General features: G+C 41.1%; 1 protein-coding gene and 1 long non-coding RNA gene across 3 annotated transcripts in view; one reads left to right on the top strand and one right to left on the bottom strand.

Moving 5' to 3' along the window:
* impdh2 (IMP (inosine 5'-monophosphate) dehydrogenase 2) lies at nt 1-13,471 on the top strand. 2 transcript variants are annotated; one of them, XM_015967498.3, is made up of 16 exons: nt 1-210; nt 320-431; nt 1,944-1,992; nt 6,923-7,024; nt 7,108-7,182; nt 7,511-7,717; nt 8,653-8,740; nt 8,867-9,066; nt 9,209-9,299; nt 9,425-9,520; nt 10,400-10,471; nt 11,304-11,447; nt 11,978-12,122; nt 12,607-12,750; nt 12,870-12,953; nt 13,154-13,471. In XM_015967498.3, the coding sequence occupies exons 2-16, from the start codon at nt 334-336 to the stop codon at nt 13,173-13,175; spliced, it is 1,617 nt and encodes a 538-aa protein (XP_015822984.1). In that variant the 5' UTR covers nt 1-210; nt 320-333; the 3' UTR covers nt 13,176-13,471. The 2 variants fall into 2 exon arrangements, with proteins under 2 accessions (XP_015822984.1, XP_015822985.1); XM_015967499.3 differs by lacking the exon at nt 10,400-10,471.
* LOC139063394 (uncharacterized) overlaps nt 12,156-16,029 on the bottom strand; it is a 15,248-nt gene continuing 11,374 nt past the window's right edge. Inside the window, exons 2-3 of the long non-coding RNA XR_011516755.1 lie at nt 13,561-13,615; nt 12,156-12,287 (exon numbers count right to left, since the gene is read on the bottom strand). This is a non-coding gene — a long non-coding RNA (uncharacterized lncRNA). The remainder of the gene's footprint in view (nt 12,288-13,560; nt 13,616-16,029) is intronic.

Here is a 16,029-nt window from a genome sequence, read left to right as displayed (position 1 = left end):
GAACTGCACGTGTTGGAAAAAGCTGCAGAAAACATGAACAGCAGGCGCGAGGCCAGAGAAGTAACGTTATTTTTATTTGTAACAAATTAATTTTCTACCCGCTTTGTGAACATTAACGGACACATACAGCAGGACAGCTGTTACGGACGCGCGAGGCAGCGAAGCGGAAGGTTAACCGGGAGGGAGGTCATCTTGTCACGGCGCGCGCAGGTAGAAAGTTCTCGTTGTCTTTACTTGTTCACTTGTGTGTGCCGCGTTTTAGATTTAGTACACTCCAGTTGCCTTAAGAGTTGATTAAGGTGGTTTCTCGTTGGATAAGGGCTTTTGGACGTCATGGCGGACTACCTCATCAGCGGACAGACCGGTTACGTTCCCGACGACGGGTTGACAGGACAGCAGCTGTTCAACTGCGGAGACGGACTCACATACAAGTAAACACTGATGCGCTAATCATCACTGACAACTAATGCTTCTCGTTTACTAGTCAGTAACTCACCAGTTACACAAACTAATAAATAACACATTTTCCAGTCATGCTTTCATATTTAAATGACTTCACGTTTCAGTTGGTGTGTGATCATATTTTTGCATCTGGACAGTCCCTAAAATAAAAGCCAAATAAATAATTAACCCTAACCCTTACATGTGGTGATGCCAGAAGTGCTTTAAAATCAACAAAATACATTTTAATCTGAATTGGAGCCCTCCGAGTACGTCGACATGGTCGGGACATAGAAGGGGGTGCGCGGCTAAATAAGTTTGGGAACCACTGGTTTAGGTTGATGTTTTTTCAAAGTTTTACTCAAGAGAAATAAAGTTTAACTATCTCATTGGATGTCCAGAATAGTGATGGGCCAATATTGAGTCATGAATGGTATACCAAGATATCAGTGACTAACGTGTTATACTAAATCGATTTATAACAGCAGTGTATCCATTTTTTTAAAAAGTTGAGATAGTACGTGCAAACATTTATTGCATTTCTTTGTGTGGTGCAATTCAAACTCCGACTGCTGGGCGGCAGCAGATTTTACCTACTCTATTCTAACGGAGCAAGATCTCACGATAACACCGGACCTGTGTGGAAATGTCTGACCTGAGTTTTCCAATTAAATTATGTCTGAAAAATAACAGAAGATCGTCTGGCTTTTATTATCTCAATAGATCTTATCATCTTGCCTGTATTGTGATGAATATCGTATTGCCAGATTCTTGACAATACTCACCCCTACCAATAAATAGGTGGATTAGTTATCCTACAGTAATATTTAGTGCTGCGTGTAAGGATGAGTGATATAACCTAAATAATTTCAGTGTTACATGGAAACCTACTAAAATTATAGTGTGATGATGGTAAATGATCAGTATAGGGTGCGTAATCCCCAGAACTGAAAGTATTGTTAGGATTGTTGCTTTTGCAGTTTGAAATTACAGCATTAAAAACAGAAAACGGTGCATTAAATACCTACTTAAATGTAGTTTTTGTTTCAATGATTATGAGTTGAAATCATATATTTGGGGCAGCTTTTGCTCAGAAACAGTTATTCGTTTATTCTGGTCTGTCTGATGATCACACTGATATTGTGTGGATGCTTCACACTCCTCTGAAACATAACACCCTCTGAAGCTTCCTGAGAGAGAAATTCATGTCATGTCCAGCTTGAAATAGTCCAGGCCTCTCTTTTTTTTTCTTGTGATTTATGGTTTCGGCTAAATATGCTTGGACAGTTTAAAGTACACACAAAAATATTGAAAAGTTTAGATATCTGTTTATGTAGTCACATTTTTTCTCTAGATGGATTGATTGAGAAGTCTGAGCAGCTTTAAACAGCTGGATGTTACTTTATAGACTTTTAATTGTTAGTGTTTTTTATTTCTTATTATTAATTTATTAAGAATTTAGTTATTTTGGGGGGAAACTAACTTTACTTTCTCTCCCACAGTGACTTCCTGATTCTGCCGGGCTACATCGACTTTACAGCTGATGAAGTGGTGAGTGATGATGGATAAATGTCTACTTTGAGCTGATGTTATCAAGCGTATCAGATGTTTGGATAATCCTTATTGGGGGGTATATAGAAGCGACTGAGTCTGGCCTCACAAACTTATAGCTCTTGCTTTATGTGAGGGTATTAAATGTTTACTGCAAGGTATCAGTGTTACAGCAGCCGGGGGTGGGGGATGGGGGGGTGGGGGTGGGGGCTGGCTAAATGAGGACGGTCATACAATCATAAGTTGGTGGGTGGATGCAGCTGGAGTGGTACAGCCCCTACGAGTACTTCTCATTTGGCAGATTGCTTTCTTGCCCACATAGTGCATCGGTCATAGTTTCATTTCAGTCTGTTGAGTCTTGACCAACTTTCTGTATAGTTCAGTTTACTTCATGTAAGCCCGGACCAATCTGTGTGTTTTTTTGGGTTTTTTTTTGGCCGTCTTAGACAAATCTCACGTCATGAATGGAAGTGTGACAAAAAACCATGTACGTTAGGGTGATGTGCAAGTTTGTGGCCGTCCAGTGTGACCGGCTCTGCGACAGCTTATTGAGCCCCCTCACAACTAAAGGCAGCCTCCAACAATCTTCAAGCACTGCTTGAAAACCTATGACTTCCGTCTATGACAACACACTCAGGGATTGACGCGAACAACTAGTGACGAGAGAACAATATGAGAGTAGAATTAGCAACAGTTCACGCAGGAACATGTGGACCACTCTTTTTGGAATTTGATTCGGAGTCTAATAAAATAAGTGTTAACGGCAGCGCTTTTTTCTCTTCATCTTTGTTGTTTTGGTTAGCTGTCAGCTAGGGCTGGGCAATAAATTGAAATTGTATCGTTATCAAAATTTCGGACTCTTATCATGATAATTTTTCCCATGTCGATAAATCTGATAATAAAAAAAATGAAAAGATGCGTGTGGATTGGCAGCGTTCATGTCCCTTTGAGAAGCTGTACCACCTTGAGTCGCGTAAATGGTGACTCAACGTAATACATGTGACAGCCCCATCTAGTGGACAACTTTTGTTTCTGCGCAGACCTGTAGTTATCGTCTATTTATCGTTATTGAGGTGAAATCATCAATATATCGTGATATTGATTTTAGGCCATATCGCCCAGCCCTACTGTCAGCTTTTAGTGACATATGCTTTTCAGGCGGTGTTCTCATGACGTTAGCTCGTTCTGCTAGAGTAGAGGTGGGCAGCTACAGTCCTCGAGGGCCGGTATCCTTCATCTTTTTGTTGTCTCCTTGTTCAGCAGCTCATCAAGCTCAGCAGAAGCCAGTTTACCACCTGCTGATTGAAATCAGGTGTGTTGAAACAAGGAAAACATTAAAACATGGAGGAGAGCGACCCTTGAGGATCAGGATTGCCCACCTCTTGTCTAGAGCAAGACGTCGTGCAGTGTGGCTCACTGAAATATTGGACTGTACATTGTGCCACCTCCTAGAGTTCTCACAGTGTGGCATGAGCAGTCCTGTGTGACAATCAAAAAAAGCATAGTGTGGTCCGGCCTTTAGAATTTTTCTGATCATGTGATTTTCAAACAATTGGAATTGGGTGAAAAAGATCAAATACATTGTATTGAAGACATTGTAGCCACAGATGCCCTGGCGTAATGATAGCGGCGAGGCTGCCGTACACAGGTATCCCCCCCCCCCCCCCCCCGACCACCAACCGCAGACAAGGAGGGTGAAGTGGTTTGCTCAAGAAAACGATGACTGACATGACTTCAGGAGCCTGGGATTGAACTTGCAACCCACTGATTACAGGGCGAATTCCTAACATCTGAGTTACTGTCGTCCGCAAAGGATTCGCTTTAATTTTACTACATCGTTGCATGGTTGACAACTCTGTAACGCCACACAATTTATAGCAGGGTGGTAGATAAGGATGAGCCGTATACTTGTTTCAGACGAGAGTCCAGTACGGATAAAGCATTTTTGACGAGTACGAGCATGAAACGAGTGAAACTCGCAAATATCTGTAATCGTGCTGAAGGAAAATCCTCATTGGGTAACTGACTGTCTTCACGCTCTGTGATTGGCCAGTCAAATAGAGCGCCCGCCCCTCCCTACACACAAAACTCTGCAGCCGGGAGCTCACAGCTCAGTCCGCGCGCGCACACACACACACACACACACACACACACACACACACACACACACACACACACACACACACACACACACACACACACACACACACACACACACACACACACACACACACACACACACACACACACACACACACACACACACACACAGTAGCAGATCTCTGTGCTTGCTTCACTGTTCACGTTTCTTCAGTACTCCCTATGTTTGCTTCAGTTTGCTTCTTTTTAAAGTTACTTTAAAGTTATTTATAGTTACTTTTTACGTAACGTACGTGGTGCATTTGACAAGACAGAGCTGAAAACGGCTCGTGCTGCGTCAGTCACGGCCTCCGCTCCGGTCGGGTTGTTTTTTTTCCTCTCTCTCCTCTTCCTCAGGATCCACTCCCTCTTTCCTATTCACTCTCTCTCTTTCTTTATATTTTTTAATCACAATTGTCTATTTTTTGCTAATTTTAAATATATTTTAATCATTTTCTAAATTCTTTTTTCTATTTTACATGTTTTGTCTTTGTGAAGCGCCCCGTGATTTTTATCTTGAGAGGCGCTATAGATAAGATCTTTTCTTCTCTCTGAGTCTCTCTCTCTTAATTCATGCACTTAAATATTAATGTTCTGATTTGATTGAAAAACTTGTTCTGTAATAGTTCCTTTATTATTGTGATCAAAAACATTTAATCTCAATTCTGAGGCTGCTCTGTAAATAGTTTTCAAATAAACAATACACATATCAACTTCTGATCAGACTTAAAATAACGTATTCATGTAAACCACACCCTCTTCCGGTTAAACTACACCCACTTCCTGGTTAGGCCACGCCCACTCCGAGTACAGATACATATAATTTAGATCTGTGGTTCCCAAACTTATTTAGCCGCGCACCCCCTTCTATGTCCCGACCATGTCGATGCACCCCCCCCCCCCCCCCCCCCCCCACATCGGGGCATGGCTCTATACATATATATATCAGATGTCAAGCTAAACAGACAGGGTTAAAAAAATTCCCCATCACTTTCTTTTTTTAAATAGTAATTAATAAACATTCGATACCATTACAATTTCCTTTGATTTCATTTTAAATAAATATTTAGAGTGCCCAGGTAGCACATAAACAATGCAATTTAACGGTTTTCTTAAAGTAACGTTTAACCTGTGCGGCCAGAGCGCTCTCCTTCCTTCTGCTCTGCGTAAACCTGAACTGATCACCTACTTGTGCGTAATCAAATGTCTATAGGGGACAAGATATAGCCATGATGTTCACTTTTACCTCAGACCGACTTATTGCTGTTTTATGGTGTGGCTGAATCTGCGATCCGCTGCCACGCTGACTGGAATAACAAATGCTGCAGTGGACTTGTGGTCAGGTTCATGAGGAGTCACTGGCTGTAGCGGACCCGACTCATCCCAGAAGCTAATATCTTAATTTGACCTTGAATGAAAAATAACCTCTTAAAAGTTTTTATCATGGTGGAGGCAGCGTTCATTTCTGCCTTCAGTCTGACGGTGCGCCGGAGTTAAAGCAGCGTGCGCGCTTATTGAATCTGTGTGTGCGCGTCACCGCGTCTCGTTATTGGCGCTATTTAAACTTCTGCCCAGCCCAGATGTGCTCACATGTGCACCCGTGAGCCGTGGTTCCGCTGGAACGCGTCTGACTTCTGACAGACGCACTCTGAACTTCAGATCTTCAGCGTGCTGTTAATAGCCTGAATGGGAATCATTTCTTGTTATTTAGTTACATCCACAATGTTCTGTGTGTGAGGTTTACAATGTCAGAACACCTGCATGAGACAGGTGTTAATTACAATCTGCCAGAATGACTCACCACCTTCAGATTTCTTCAACACCGTTAAAAATGATCAAATGCGGAACATATCAGCGTGCGCAGGCCAGAGTGCTGAAGCTCGGCGCATTGTTATTATGAAGCTATGGCACATGTGGAGGACACGCACGCGCGCAAAAATATACTTGTTTTCAATTACATTTATTGTGCCCACTTACTTTTTCTTTGGTCCACCCACAAATGAGTTTCTACAATAATGGTGACACATGACAGACTTCTCTGAGCTCCGCAGCCATTACACTTTTCACCTCGCGCACCCCCTAGCGGCAGCTCGCTCACCCCCAGGGGTGCGTGCACCACACTTTGGGAATCCCTGATTTAGATGGTTGAACAGATACAGATAGTGGTGTACTCGCTCATCCCTAGTGGTAATTCAGACGTGTTACGGATGAATGTAAAAATCACCAGCAGAAAACAAATGTAGCATTTCCAGTGCATCCAGGGTGAAACAGGTTGTGGTTTAAAGGTCCTGTCAGACATAAACCCAAAAGGTGTAAATTATTAGGGTTTTTACTGGGAAGTATCTGGTGATACGTTAAATACCTCAGCACAGTGGAGACGGTACGAGTTATCACAATGCAGAGTTTAATTGGAAAACTCAGGCCCGACTTGTTCAAATAACGTCCGGTGTTATCATGAGAACTCACTTCTTCTGAATGAAGGTGGTAAGCAGTGCTGCCACCTAGCTGTTGGAGTTTGAATTGTGCCACACTAAAAAAATACAACAATACTTTGCATGTGAATCTCAATAAAATTGATACACTGCTTTTACATTTAGATTCAGTGTCATATCATGAAATATGATATTTCAGGTTTTTACATAGAATTTTACTTTAAAATGGGCAAACTATCCCATTTATTAATACTTTCTCATTCCAGCAACTTATGAAGCAATTTCAGGGCTGAGTTAGATAAACAAAACTTCATATTTAAAATGATACTGAAGTTTTAATTTTTACTGTCATTTTCTAGGACTTGACTTCTGCGCTCACCAAAAAAATCACCATGAAAACCCCGTTGGTGTCCTCCCCCATGGACACGGTGACTGAGGCAAACATGGCGATTGCGATGGCGGTGAGTTTCCGTGTGTGGTCGGACAACTGTGGGGTTGCTTAGTTCAGACACTGGAACGCTCATCACTGTTTTTTTTTTTCCAGTTAACAGGAGGAATCGGCTTCATCCATCATAACTGCACTCCAGAGTTCCAGGCTAATGAAGTTCGCAAAGTCAAGGTAGAGATAAGAACTGAGTGAATGATTTTTCTAGTTTAATTTCTCTTTTGTAATAGTTTCCATTTGTTCTTTCAGCTCCCCATCTTTCCTTTGTTTGTACCATATTTTCTTTCAGTTATATAAAATAGTCTTTATTTTGTATATTTCTCCTTAGTCTTTTCTGCATGTTCATCCAGTAGAGCCGTGCTTTTCTCAGCATGACTTGCTTCCCAGCTGTAGAATGAAGGAAGTTACTGCTTTTGTTTTCTTCGTTGCTCCTTCTCCTGCCCTAACTCTTCCACGTTCCCATTTTTCCTCGCCTCCTGCCCTCCCTCCCTCCCCCGTCTAGCGATATGAACAGGGCTTCATTACAGACCCCGTGGTGATGAGTCCCAGCGAGCGAGTGCAGGACGTCTTCCTTGCCAAGGCACGCCACGGTTTCTGTGGCATCCCCATCACAGACAATGGCAAAATGGGCGGCAAGCTGGTGGGAATCATCTCCTCCAGAGACATTGACTTCCTGAAGGAGGATGACCGTAACCTCCCACTGAGCGAGGTGAGAAAGTCAGGTTTAAGAAATTAGATTTTTGGTTACAGGTCCCAAAAACTGACCTGTTTTACCCAACATGCTGATTATTCAGACTCAAAAAAACTGGGTTAAAATCCATTATTCTGTTTTTATCAGTTATTCAGTGTTTTATTTTTTATGTATAAATAACCTGATGCTTCCGGGCAAAAGCATTACATGTTATGTTGAACAGTTTTGCTGTATTTTTGTTGAAATTTATCAAATTTTCAAAACTGAATCAGATTATTCTAAATAAATACGGTCATTGCAATAATCATATTTATGGTCAAAAGCAATTGAACCTATTTCTTTAAAATGAATTTTCTTAATTATCTCAGTTTATTCCAGAGGTCCGCTTTAAAATGATCGAGCCCATGTGGTTTTATCATGCTTGTTGTTTCCATCAATAAACCATAAAATGATCAATGTTTTCTTTTTTGTTGGATTTTTGTTTGACTAGGACAGCTCAGACAGCCGTCACACTTAATCAGACTTCTGCCTAATCTACGTTGGACCTTTGAGCTCTGGGGAAGTCTCGGACTGAAACCATCTTAGCTTTGAAAAATAAGAATAGAGCAACATTTTTGAGAGTTTAGGTCCAATTCTGCCGGCAGTTCAAGCTTTAATAAAAAGTTAAACTGCAACAGATACTTTGTTGGTGCAACTTACATTTTGGTGTCTTTTCGCTGTCAAACACAGGATTCATGATTCCTAACAAACACTAAAGTGATAAAGAAACACAGATGGAGGTGGGGATCCTGAGGACTTGTACTGGAGCTTTCTGAGTTAATGAGTGACATGTGACCTTAATAGCTCACATGATGGCTAACTGTGAAGTCTCCAATAGTTCATCACTCAGCACTAAGAAGTGAATCATCTTTTTTTTTTTTAAATGCAAAAGGTAACCTTGTCCCTGTTATCAGGTGATGACGAAGCGAGAGGATTTGGTGGTCGCTCCTGCTGGAGTGACTCTGAAAGAAGCAAACGAAATCCTGCAGAGGAGCAAGAAAGGTGACAACAATTCTACTTTTTCTTAGGAAAGTTACATTTATTTGATATTGATAAACAGAGTACGTTTTACTATGTGAAACAGATGTTTTTGTGTGTGTGTGTGTGTGTGTGTGGTTCTCCCTACAGGTAAGCTGCCCATTGTGAACGAGGAGGGCTCGCTGGTGGCCATCATCGCCCGCACAGACTTGAAGAAGAACAGAGATTTCCCGCTGGCTTCCAAAGACTCTAGAAAACAGCTGCTGTGTGGCGCCGCCATCGGAACGCACAACGATGACAAGTACAGACTGGACCTGCTGGTGCAGAGTGGGGTGGATGCAGTCGTACTGGTGAGGATGTTTGAGTGAGCTAATGGTCCCTTTTTTGGAAGTCTTTGCTGTTGCAGCTAGTTTAATCTGGATTAAGTTTAGTGCTTGATTTATGCTTCAAGAATTTAGTTTTGGTGGATAATGAGGATGCTTCTCTCACTAGGACTCCTCTCAGGGGAACTCCATCTTCCAGATCAACATGATTAAATATATTAAAGAGAAATACCCCCACCTGCAGGTCATTGGAGGAAATGGTAACAACAGCTTCCTGTATGGTGTTTTATTAGTCATGTGTTAATTATGATTTAGGTTATTAGTTTGTACTATATCATCAGTAATGATGTAAAGAGTTGTGTTGATTTTCCTCTCTCTGTGGCAGTGGTTACTGCAGCTCAGGCTAAGAACCTCATCGATGCGGGAGTGGATGCTCTGAGGGTGGGGATGGGCAGCGGCTCCATCTGCATCACTCAGGAAGGTGAGTGACTACCTGCTGCTCCACCCTGCTGTCACCTAGAAAACATCTCTGGTTATCTGGAGTCTGGTGGTTGTTGTGCTTAATTACTTATTCACAGGGATGCAGTCATGTATTTAATTATTGAGATATGTGATTGTTTGTTTTGCACTATCCTACATGGTACTACTGTAGATCATTGTTTTAATGTATATATTGTATATCATATTTCTATTTCACCTGTTCCTTTGTCTCTCCGACTGCTTTGAGCATGTACATGACACAAGAATTTCCCTCGGGATAAATAAAGTTGTTCTTATCTTATCTTATATCCTTTTGTTCCTCTCTGAAGGCTCTTCAGTGATTATTCTAATGATAAATGATAAATGATCCACACTTGTATAGCGCCTTTCAGAGGAAGGACTCCAAAGCGCTTTACACTACAGTGTATCATTCATCCATTCACACACACACACACACTAACAGGTGGTTTTGTGTTCATGTTGCTTTGGGACACTAATTAGAGTTTTGATTCTAGCGTGTGTGGTTGGATCACCTCTGAAGCTCATGATGAATTTAAGTTTGGTTTTTACTGCAGAATTAATACGTTTCTGTCAGGAACGTGATTTAACGATCATGTTGGATGGTTTGTTTTGATCCGTCTTTCAGAAATGCACTTATTTGTGTCGTTTGTGAAACAAATGGCTCTGAATTTAGAATTGTATTTTTGGTCTTTGACTTTAAATATTTTTAAGTCATTATCAGTGCTTGAGTTAAACATTTATTTTTAAACATTCACCTTGTTTTCCTGCCTACTTCTTCTCAATGTCTGTTGTCTCCCCCTGAAATTCCCTCTCCGACCTTGTTTGGTGTGTGTGTGTGTGTGTTTGAATCCACACCCAGCCCCTCCCATTGTACCACCAGCTATAAAAGCCCACAGCCCCAAAACCCCAACTGCTGTTACAGGATACTGCAGTAAGTCCCCCTGCTGGCTTGCAATGAGCCCTGATTGGCTCTGTTATCACTGTTGGTCCCTCCTACTTCACAGCCTGCTGCACTGATTGGTTAACAGCTTTTGCATCTGTAGACATAGCTTTGGAAAGCTGGGTTTTGGGGTTTTGGGTTTTTTTGCTCGTATTTGTTCCAACATTAATCTATTAATCACCAAAGAGTGAACGGTGTTGGTCCGTCCACCTTACTGACCTTTTGGTGTCTGGTTTGGATGTAGCCAGATGTTTGGATACCAAAGGGTCAGATTAAGGCATCTGTTTCTAACAAACACTCCTTATGTGGAACGTCAGCAGAGGGTTGAATAACTAACTGAAACTTAGAGCTGCTGAGATATTTAAGTTTTATTTTTTAACCAGAAGAAAAAAATGAACTAATTTGATGACACGCTGATTATTGAAATGAAAAAGTAAACATCCCTTTTCATGTATTTGTAGTTGAAGTGTTTTTAGAAACACAAAAATCAAACTTTTGTTGGGTTCTGGTAAACGGAGGCAGATGTGTGATTTGGGTTTTTGGAGATGGTTCAATTTTCTTGCTGATATGACAGATTTAACTTCCTCATTCTCACATTTAACAAACATTAAGAAACCCGTTGTTCATTCACTGAGTGACTTCCTGGAGTTTTAATTATGCATGTACTCCGTTCATCTAGCTGAATGAGACAGCAGCTTTTAGAGTGGAAAATGTGAGACTGGAACTAAAGATGATGTGTCTGGTTCTGATGAAGCGTCTAACATTGCCTCCACGCTGTCCAAGTTGACTGGTAACATCTACCTTGTCGTTTCTGCCCTCGCAGTGCTGGCATGTGGCAGGCCCCAGGCCACGGCTGTTTATAAAGTGTCGGAGTATGCGAGGCGTTTTGGAGTACCGGTCATCGCTGATGGTGGCATCCAGACTGTCGGCCAAATAGCCAAAGCCCTGGCACTGGGAGCATCCACAGGTACAAATGCAAAGTTTTACTTAGTTTTTAAATGAATCTTAATCAAAAGTACTTTTAAGTAGCAATTAGAAATAGTTGTGACAAATGGGTCTAGATAGGAGAATCATACACAATCAATAAAACAGCCCCATCTAGTGGACAAACCTTTATCTTTACCTGTAGTTAACATTCATTATCATTAACCAAGTGGTGAATGGCCCATAATATGGTTATTGGTTTGAGACTATATCAACTGGCCTTGTGAAAAACTGTGTATCACCATCACAGGTGACTGTAACAGCAGTAACGGGGTAGACAAATTCCTTTCCTGAGGGCTGGCATCCAACAGGTTTTAGTTGTTTCCCCTGCTTCAATACACCTGATTTTAATCAGCAGGGTATTAACAAAACTTCTGCAGAGCTCCATGAGCTGGTGAACAGGTGACTCAAGTGTGCTGGAGCAGGGAAACAGCTAAAACACGCTGGATACCAGCCCTCTGTTGAGAGAGTTGTCTACCCACTGCCTTCTAAACTCTCTTGTTCTTGGTCCAGTGATGATGGGTTCTCTTCTGGCTGCAACCACCGAAGCTCCAGGTGAATATTTTTTTTCCGATGGCATCAGGCTGAAGAAATACCGCGGCATGGGCTCCGTGGATGCCATGGACAAAAACCTCGGCTCTCAGACCAGATACTTCAGGTACAGGAATCCAAGCAGAGGAATCACGCTGGTCACACGTTCCATCCTGCTGTGCATGAAGGGACTGAGCTGTGCCAGTTTCCCCCAGCTTTCAATCTTTCTTCCTCATTTCAATTTCTGCGGTTTATAAATGTCCCAGTCCTGTGGCAAAGAGTGATGAGCCTGCTGGAAAAGAGCAGCAGACAAGGCCACAGTCATATGAAGATGTCAGAAGTTTAGATTGATTCAGTTTTTAATAAATCCAGATTAACGATGCAAGAGGAAGCAGGCTGTGGAAACCCGTTTCTTCTTCTCTGTGATAAGAGCAGCCCTAAAACTACATTAGCACAAGCTCCAGCCCTCACCCGACCCTTAGGTTAGAACCTGTCTAGTTGGCTTAGGTGTCATCCAACCTCTGGCAAAGTGCTAAAGGACTGCCTTGACCTCATTTATCTTGTGTGACCTGGGCTGAAGTACACTCACGTTGCCTCCCTCTCCCTCACAGTGAGAGTGACAAGATTAAAGTTGCTCAGGGCGTCTCTGGGGCCGTGCAGGACAAAGGCTCCATCCACAAGTTTGTGCCCTACCTGCTGGTTGGTATTCAACACTCCTGTCAGGATATCGGTGCCAAAAGCCTCACACAACTCAGGTAAGCGCATGTATCTAGCTGAAGCAGTCACTAATCTTGAAATATAGTGACCCAGCATTAATGGGTTTTGCATCTTCCTCATAGTGCCTGGTGTCAAATCTGCTTTTTCTCCCCTCCAGAGCTCTGATGTACTCTGGAGATCTGAAATTTGAAAAGAGAACAGCCTCGGCTCAGGTGGAGGGGGGAGTCCACAGTCTGCACAGGTACAACACCTAACGACGTCTGAACTCATCAATGTGTCCAGCGTAGACTAATCATTGTCTTAAACATTCTTACTTTCGTGTCTTGACCACAGTCAGACGTGTCTTAAGTTAAACTTCCTCTTGTGATTTCATTCTTTGCTGCTGCGTCTGTCATAACCAGAAACCTCAGTGGTTGTCGTGTGATCTCTTCTGTCTCCCAGTTATGAAAAACGGCTTTTCTGAGAAGAGCCCAGATGGAAAATCCTTCCGACAAACACTATTTCCCTGAATCCCAGTCTCCACGCCGCTAACTTCAGGATAAAGTGGTTCACTTCACTCTTCCAAAGATCCATCAGTCTTCCTGCCGTTGTCACCTATGCATTGTTTAACTGTGTGTGTCAGAGAGAAAGAAGAGGAATGAGCATTGGTCAATTAGTGCATGCATGACTGGTATGTTTTTAAATGTAGCATGTAAACTGCTGTGTCTGTGTCAAAGAAAAAACATTGTTCACCAATAAAGTCTGTATGTTTTTCCAGAAGTTGTCTCTTTGGCTTCTCTGCTTAGTGATTTTATACTTGAACAATAAAGAGGCAGTTTACCAAGTTTGTCTCACTGGGTTCTTGTTACCTCAAGAGATTCATATCCTAGAGACATGTTGCAGCTTGTGTCTGAGAAAATGTCCCTGCAAAGAAAAAAAAAACAGTTTCAGTTCAGGTGGAGGGCTGTTGAGTCTAAATTCACTCAAACGTATAACAGCCATCCATCTATCCACGCTGTGAGAAGCTGGCCCAGTCACCGATCAAATATCAAACGTGACTAAACCTGCGGAGATTTTAACTTCAGATTGTTACTGTGGGGTAAACCGTAAATCTGGAAGGTTTGAGCCCAAACTAACATGGTTTAGTAATGCTGCCACATTTACGCTGGTAAAGAATATACTAAAAGCCCACTTAACAGGACAATACTTAGTATGCAGATTTAAGTGTTCTGCCCTGGAGCGATGCCAAGTTTGCACTGATCAAAGACTAAACGATCACCTCCAGCCTTCCTGATCTGAGGCCTCCAGGGAGGATCGGATGCTATTCTGAATCTACAGGACTTTCCAGGCTGAAACCCAGACGGACCTGGCGGGAGTCTCCTCGTCATGCTCTGTTGGTTACACCACCTGTGGCACATCGTCCACCATGGATCGCAGACACTTCTAATTAAGAGATGATATCATTAAATAAAGGCATGTTTGGAGGCTTCAGTTTGCAAAATATAAAGTTGGGGTGAAATAACGACCGCTCACTTTACAACACTTGGACGCTGCTTTTATTACAATTTCAGTTATTCTTAGTGATGACCTAAAACTTTGTTTTAGCCCTCAGAAAACAAATCTGGATGTGTCCTGTAGAAAAATACCGCTTTTACATACTAAACTCTGAGTAACCTATCTTGGAAAAAACACACCTAAATTAGTACACAGGCATAAGTAAATATGTGTTGGAGCCATTAATGCATGCAAAATAAAATGCACTTAACTATAACTAAGACAAAATACCAAATGTGCTTACAATACTTGTATTTGTATATGTTTAAGCAGTAATAAACAGTAAACTAACTGCACTGATTTGACTTAGTTGAAGAAACTTGCATTAAATTGCATTTTACTTTGTGGTCACTAATGTCTCCCACACAACGCGAGTACTAAATATTTTCAGTTCAGTTGGTATGCTGTTTTTTAAGGTTTACTAATCAGATTTTACAGTGCACACAACCCATACACACCATCTTTAAAAAGTAATTTACCTTTTGGGTTAAGAAACCAAAGATGCAGAAGTCTGTTATTGCAGAAAAATTGATTTAAAAAGCTTGTTTTATTATTTTTGTTCTAATCTGAAAGCAGAATTATATTTTGAAATTTAAAAATGTGATTTAAAATGTGAATCAAAACTACTAACCTTTGAGAAGATAAGAAAAACATCGAATGATCAAAGATATGAAAATTAAAAAAAAAAAACAACAACCAAAAGAAACTGATTTAAAGCAATTTACTTAAAAGGTTTTTACTTAAATAGAGGGTGTAAAACAGAAGACTAATCCCAAAAAGATCATTTATAAAGCAGCTTAAGATTTCTGGATCTTTTAGGGTTTGCGATATGATGAATACAGATGAAAATCTGAATTTTCTGTAACACTTTAGAGTAAGGGTCCCATTATTAATGTCACTTAGTGCATTATTAGGTATTAATAAACTACTGAATCAAGTACTAACTAGCAACCCCCCCCCCCCCCCCCCCGGCCCTTTGCTCTAACCTTAAGGACATTAATTAATGATTAATGAGTAACACTAATTAAGGGACCCTTTTTTTTTATTAATGCTTAATAATTAAGTAACATTTATCAAGGGCCCCTTTGTTTATTAATGCATGATAATTAACTAAGTAAAATTATTAAAGGGACCCCTTGTTTATTAATGCTTAATAATTAACTAAGTAACATTTATAAAGGACCCTATGTTTATTAATGCTTAATAATGCACCAACAGTAATAAAGGGACTCTTTGTTTATTAATGCTTAATAATTGACTATGTAACATTATTAAAGGGACTCTGTTTCTGTTTAACACATAATAATGCACCAAGTAATGGTAATAAAGGGACCCTTTATTTATTACACTTAATAATTAACTAACATCAATAAAGGCACCCTGAATTTATTAACACTTAATGATGCACCAAGTAATGTTTATTAATGCTTAACAATGAACTAGGTAATGTTAAAGGGACATTATGGAAGTTTGACAGCCAAAACATGTATAGAAATATTAAATGTCTTCTTCATACATTCTCCTGCAATGCCCTGGTCCTGTAGAATGAGCCCTGGCATTTTTACTGTGATTGCCTGTTTTTCTGTAAAATCACAGAAAAAGAGAGATGCTCGGGGCGAGCAGGCTGCTTCATGCGCGTTCACGCTCAGGCATAGCCCGTAGCATTTGCTATCCGTAGCTTTAGCAGCAGAGAGAGAGGCAGTGCCAACTCAGCCACTTTGCCGCTGTTTCTAACGCCTAGTGATGAACCTAGCTACATTTCTGAGGACCCTTAGCTACTTTCT

This window comes from Nothobranchius furzeri, chromosome 15 (genome assembly GCF_043380555.1).
Source record: "Nothobranchius furzeri strain GRZ-AD chromosome 15, NfurGRZ-RIMD1, whole genome shotgun sequence".
NCBI lineage: Eukaryota > Metazoa > Chordata > Actinopteri > Cyprinodontiformes > Nothobranchiidae > Nothobranchius > Nothobranchius furzeri.
Note: the sequence above shows the minus strand (reverse complement) of the source record. Positions and strands in the feature narration are given on the sequence as shown.

What these genes read in the sequence shown, in the direction of transcription:
- impdh2 (XM_015967498.3), top strand. Translation starts at nt 334, where the DNA reads ATGGCGGACTACCTCATCAGCGGACAGACCGGTTACGTTCCCGACGAC. An exon ending in GGGTGGATGCAGTCGTACTG is followed by an intron (nt 9,067 to 9,208) that starts GTGAGGATGTTT and finishes TTCTCTCACTAG; the next exon opens with GACTCCTCTCAGGGGAACTC. An exon ending in GCAGGTCATTGGAGGAAATG is followed by an intron (nt 9,300 to 9,424) that starts GTAACAACAGCT and finishes TCTCTGTGGCAG; the next exon opens with TGGTTACTGCAGCTCAGGCT.